The sequence below is a fragment of the Capsicum annuum genome, chromosome 1, assembly GCF_002878395.1.
Source record: "Capsicum annuum cultivar UCD-10X-F1 chromosome 1, UCD10Xv1.1, whole genome shotgun sequence".
Classification (NCBI taxonomy): Eukaryota; Viridiplantae; Streptophyta; class Magnoliopsida; order Solanales; family Solanaceae; genus Capsicum; species Capsicum annuum.
Genome location: NC_061111.1, coordinates 191,749,375 through 191,755,700, shown reverse-complemented (window position 1 = coordinate 191,755,700; position 6,326 = coordinate 191,749,375). Strand labels below are relative to the sequence as shown.

Below are 6,326 nucleotides of genomic sequence, written 5' to 3'. Positions count from 1 at the left end.
ATTTACACCTCTGTGTGTGGCTTTTGGGATTTATCTTGCAACCCTATAAGAACGATTCTTTAGGAGGTAAGATTAATTCTTAATTTGATATCTTTGATTTCTATTAAAGTTAATTAAAGAAGGTGATTAGTCTTATACTAATTGTTGTCTTTAGTTTCTTTAAAATAGGGGTCTAGATCACTTTTGATCTAGGTTCTCGAATTGACTCTATTAGGATCATAATTAGTCTTAATCCACTAATTTTGAATACTAAGATCAATTAGTGTTCTTAGCACTTAATCTTGAAATTGGAGATTTTATTCTCCAATTTTGCCTATCTTTAATTTCTTGCCTTTAATCTTAGTATTTTCGGTTCCCCATTATTTTCTTGTTTATTAACGTAATCTGATTCTTATCAACAGTCTTCACCCGAATCTATTAAGATTCCATTATATAATCCATAAGTAAAATTGAGTGGTACACAAATAAAAAGGGTCAAGATATGAATAATATATTATATTCTCTTAAATTAAAATTAAAAACTAACTAAGTTTGCCATATTATTTTTTATTAGTTTGCCATATTATTTTTTTGGTGGATTTATTATAAAATTTAGTAATAATGACTTTTACGAGGATCAAAGTAAAATAAAATAATTTTATACAGTGAAAGGAAAGAAAAGTGATTTTTGCGGTCAAGAAACGTTCGTTTTTTCCTGAATGCAGCTTTTAACATCATCTTTCATTCTACAACTTATTTTTTCTTTTGGCTACAGTACAACACAAACCTAAAAAAAAGAAGAAAAAAAAAAAAGGATTTGCTACAACATCTAGAATAAAATCTACACTGTCGAATTCCCTTTCTTCTTGAGATATCCGATTTTGGTACAGGAGGGAAGTTTCCACTGATTCCGTTCCTTCTTTTGTTTCTCCACCGTCAACCATTTGTTGATTTATGTGGGTCATCCGTGGTCCTTTCTAGTTGGCTAAACTACATTGTGAAATCTCCAGTCAAGAATATGTACATCTACCTTCATGAATTGATGATGGCCTGAATTTCCTCCAATGTTTTCCCCTTTGTTTCTGGCACTACCTTTGCTACAAATAGTACAGTAAGTACAGAGAATCCAGCATATAGCATAAATGTACCTGAAAATTCCAACCCAAAAAGTATCAGTCAAAGTAAAAGCCAAAAGGACGTTCCAATTTTCATATGTGGAAAATTACCAGTGGCAGTCCAGGCCATGAGGAAACTGAAAGTGTAAGAAACAGCCCACGCGCCCAACCAGTTCACTAAGACTACCAGGCTTCCTGCAGCACTTTTTACATGAATTGGGAATATCTGCGACATTAGACCAGAAAGTTATACGTTATTTCAAGAATTTGAAGCTTATTTACAGGGTGACTAATCGATACAATATTGCATAATACGTAATAGATGGAACACTACTTGAGAAAGACTCTTCTACTATAAAGCAACTGATTTGAATTACCTCTGACATAATAACCCAAGGAACTGCTCCCATTCCAATTGAAAACGCCGATATGTAAAGCTGTGAAAGTAGAAAAGAAAATCAGGATTTCAACTCAGATTCTAACAAGTTTTTACTGTAAGATTATGAGAATACGGCAATTATAGATTTACCAGTACACCAGATACAGCTAGAATTGGAATCCATTCAAGTAAGATGCCATTTCCCTGGTTAACAAATGGAAAGTGTGTAAAATAAGAAGCAACGACTTCTTTTAACTGATTAACATTTTGTGCTTTCAGTGAGTTACCTTAAGATAGAAAGAAGCTCCAGTCAAAAAACAACCAACAAAAGTCCCCGTTGCTGACACCTGATCAAAACGATGTTTACAGCTCGTATAAACACTCTTATCTTTACAGATTTTTGTATAGCTAGCCATATGAGAAAAAAGAAAATGTGAATTTACCATAAGAAGTGGCCTTCTTCCTGATCTGTCCATCAAAAATGCACCAACAATAGTAATGGGAACCTGTCAAAGTAATAAAAGACTAGAGAGTTAGTGATCCAACACTTTCACACCCTTTCCGGAATTTGACCAGTATTTTTAACAAGTTGTCAAGATTTACAAACCTGCACTACAGCATAGGCAATAGTCCCAATATTGCTATCAGAGAGTCCTGCATTTTTTCGTTCACATCATTAGTAAAGTTGTTCGGAGCATTATAGCTCTTCTTTGGATGAGTAATAGGCGAAGGACCATATTACCTGCAGATTCAAAAGTCTGGCTAGCATAGAAACCTACACCGTTTATTCCTATAAACTGTTGGAATACCATCAATCCAACACCTATCTGGGAAAAAAAGAAGAGGAATTTCAAGAGTATTAGCTCTGTCTAAGTTCTTCTAAATGCCTAATTTCAGGAAATGTTAAGAAAGTGGCTTACGATGACAGATCAATGTATTTGCTACCGAACAAATCCAAGATTCGAGTTTTAGGGAGGCTTTGAAGAGTATCAACATAAGCCTGGATTTCAGCAGCTTCACAAGAAACATCAGCGTTTTTACCACGAAGCTTTCTCAACGCCACTTCAAATTCTTTCTCAAGACCTACTTTTGCCTGCAGTTTAGTTACCCTTCTTGTAAAACTTTTTTCCTCGTGCTCATGAAGATAAAACATGAAAAGTTTACGTTATGTTGAAAACTCACCAGCCATCTTGGAGATTCTGGGATAAAGAATAGACCTACTAACAAGAAAGTGCATGGAAGAATTCCTACAAATGAAGCAATCATTCAGTCTTCATCTGTTATGTATTCAAATCAAGTTCATTTTTAGGAATAATACATAGACCGACACTCAAACTTAGCCTCAGCTGGCAAGTAAGTACTCAAACATTGAAAGTACACACCTAGACAACTCAACTGGCTACTAAACACTCCAACTCATTCCCATTGTGTCTCGTGGACACCCGACACTGACGTGACACATAAATTTTGAGAGTTGTCTAGATGATCATTTTATAAGTTGGAGTGTTCAACTGACATGGTGAAGACAAGTTAACGTGTCTAAATGTGCATATTCAAAGTAGGAGTTTTTACTTGAGTGCTTAGGCCAAAGTTTGAAGGTTTGTTCATGTATTATATGCCTTTTTAATGATTCTAAAGTAAATTATCTTTAACTTTTTTTCAGCTAATCGTAAACAATATTTACATGGGATGATCCAATAATTACCAGTTAAAGCAAGATTTCTCCATGTTATGACTGTTCCCAGTAAGTAAGCAACTGATGAACCACAAACTATCATAAGCTGCAGAGTGAACCAACCACAAAAAGTCAGAACCCCAAAACTTATAAAGTGAAAAAAAAAAAAAAAAACTTTTTTATATCTTATACTTTTACCCTTTTCCTAAATTTTCTTTATTAATCTATACTATGAGAGTATGAGTTTTGTCTTTGTTGACAAAAAAAAAATAAATTTACACAAGAATTTCACTTTGGGTTTTCTCACTTGATTAATTGTTGTCAATCCTCCACGTAGATTCTTTGGAGCTATTTCAGCAATAAACACTGGGACCTGGTCAATGTACCAAAACATTAAAATTCTTGAATATTTTTTTGGTTTCCCATTCGGTGTCCGTGCCCGCATTGGAGCGCCGACTAATTCGGATCACGCGTTGCAGGCCTATTAAGGTGGCACCGCTCCCAATAGAGTTTCATCCATACCCAGGGTCGAATCCTCGAACCTCTGGTTAAGGGTGGAACAACCCCATCCACTGCACCACAACCCATGTTGGTAAATTCTTGAATATTATTTTAGTATCTGAGAGTGAAAAAGAAAAAGAAGAGAATTAAAATAGTTACCACATAAGAGAATATTCCAATGCCAAATCCTGTTAGGAATCTTCCTATGTCAAGTACCAAAGTTCCCTGAATAATTACCAAACAGAGAAATAATTATTTCCAAATCAAACTTATTAATCTCCTTTCTACACTGAACCTAAGTTATCCGGGCTATTCATTTTCGATGTCGCTCATGTCGGATTCTCCATTGATTCACTATTTTTGGAGAATTAAACACCCACTCGCTTATATTTTTTTAAAACATCCAAGCAACATAGCACTAAATTAAAAAAAAAGAGACAATTCTTTTCAAACTTTTAATAAACAAATTGCGTAAATATTCATACCATGGAAAAATAAACAGCTAGCCATCCTGTAATACAGAATACAGCTGACATTCTCATTGCCTGTTCCAAAAAGCATACCAAAATCTCATTAATTAAACTGTTTAATATGAATCTTCTTTTTTTTAAAACTACATACCCCTTTTCTCCCAATAAAGTCTGCAATTCTTCCACTTGTAATAGCTCCAATCATGGCACCAATAGTTATAATGGAACCAAACATGGAGTACTGCAAAAAAAAAAAAAAAAAAAAAACAATTAAGAAATTACCTTTAGTTCATCAAAAAAAAGAAGAGAATAAATTAAAAAGTCATGAATAATTAATTTAAGAATACTAACCTCAGCAAGAGTTAAATTCAAGTCATTCCTAATTTCTGATTGTGTTGGAGCAGAGTAGCCCACCTGCAAAAACGCATTAACTTAAGCTAAACAAACCTTTTCTTTTCTTATGCTTTACATGTTTTTTTGGTTTTAAAATTTCATGGTCCTGACTAAAAAAAAGGACAAAAAGAAAACCATTTAATAAACTTGTTTCAGAAAAAGATAACCAACTTTTTTAATACTTGCCATATCAAAAATTGGAAAACAACAATAACATATTATTCCCATCAATTTGGGTCCGAAAAGGGTAGAGTATGCTCAGTCAGTACCTCTACTTCATAGTAAGGTAACGAGGCTGTATCTGAATATACCCATACCCCATGACATATCAAAAAGGTAAAAAGAAAATAGGAATACTTACACATGATCCAAATTCAAAAGAACCACAAACTGCAACACAAGTGCTTAATAAAACCATCCCAATGGATCCATCTTCCTTATAACTAATTGCTTCTTCATCTTCACAATCAATAATTTTGTCATTTTCAAGAAAAGGCTTCTCAAGCCCATTCTCGATATCTTTGCACTCACCAATTGCCATTCTTGCAAAAATAAGAGAAATTAAACAAAAGGGGTTCTTTTGTTTCTTTCTCTTTTCAAGAACACAAGAGGGGCTTTTTGTGTTGAGGGAAAAGTGATTTTGGGTGGTATTTATATGCATGCAGATATGCAGTAGTAGAGGGCCAACGAAGACAGATATTTTGACAACTTTTTTTTTAATTATTTTTTAAAGGCTGTAATACAGATATTTAACTTTAACTTGCCCCCTTTACTAAACACTCCAACATCAAGGATCAATATCAGCATCGAGTGATCACGAGACACACTAAACACGAGTTGATGCATTTAGTTATGAGTAAGTGAGATCAAATTGAGATGTCTATATATATATATATGATCTAGCTCCTCTCCATTTCTCATCTCTCTATTTTTTCTAAGTTGTCCCTTAGATTTATGACACTTGTCTTATTTAAATATTAATGATATAGATTTTTAAGTAATCAAGTGCCTCAATCATGGTTAAAAAGATATATATACTACTGTCGTTTAAGTCTCTTTAAATTTATCCCATTTTAGCTATTTTTTTTTTTAAAAATATCTCACAATTTTTTAACACCAATTTAAATTATTTTCTGTAGTTATACATAACTTGTTTTTTCTATTCATAACTTTTTTTTTTAATTTCTTTGTAGACTAATTTTCTGCCAATTCAAATGAACATTTAAATAAGTTAGTTTACAATGAAAAACAAACTATAAATTATATAATAAAATTTTCATCATTTAGATATTAAATAAGAAGTATTGAAAATTACTTTGCCATCAAAAATGTCAAAGAAATATAAAATAATTTTTTTTTACATAAACTTTTTCAAAAAATAGGTAGAATATTTTTTGTTAAAAAAGAAAAGTTGTTTTCAGGTCTAAACAGAAAGTCGTAACTCATTATAATAAAATTATGAAAGAAATCAATTTATATAAAAAATCTAATGTTGTTTAATTGAAGTAATTTCATTCTATATCAAAATTTTGAAAAATGAATATTTTCTTACCAAAATTGGAAAACTTAAATACCAACATCTCTTCTTTTAATTATGATTAATTAGTATACTTCTTTAGTTAATAAAACTAATTAAACTAGATCTTTGATAATTAAGTAGTATAGATGTCACACGTCTAAATAGAAACTTGGAGAAAATGAAGATAAAGAGAAATGAAGAGGAGCTAAATTCATATATATATATATATATATATATATATATATATAGCACTATAGACGAAGGACGAGTGTTAGTTGCCAGATAAAAAATTTCC

The 6,326-nt window shown here is 32.1% G+C and overlaps 1 protein-coding gene across 1 annotated transcript; it reads right to left on the bottom strand.

Moving 5' to 3' along the window:
* Nucleotides 1-652: 652 nt before the first annotated feature.
* LOC107842239 (sugar transporter ERD6-like 16) lies at nt 653-5,384 on the bottom strand. Its single transcript, XM_016686000.2, is given in 18 exon segments — nt 653-1,127; nt 1,206-1,320; nt 1,472-1,531; nt 1,624-1,677; nt 1,761-1,820; nt 1,917-1,979; nt 2,081-2,127; nt 2,216-2,300; nt 2,394-2,404; nt 2,407-2,566; nt 2,656-2,720; nt 3,179-3,254; nt 3,456-3,521; nt 3,809-3,874; nt 4,135-4,194; nt 4,271-4,360; nt 4,471-4,533; nt 4,874-5,384. Coding segments are annotated over 18 exon segments (1,557 nt in total). The 5' UTR covers nt 5,174-5,384; the 3' UTR covers nt 653-1,011.
* Nucleotides 5,385-6,326: the final 942 nt, after the last annotated feature.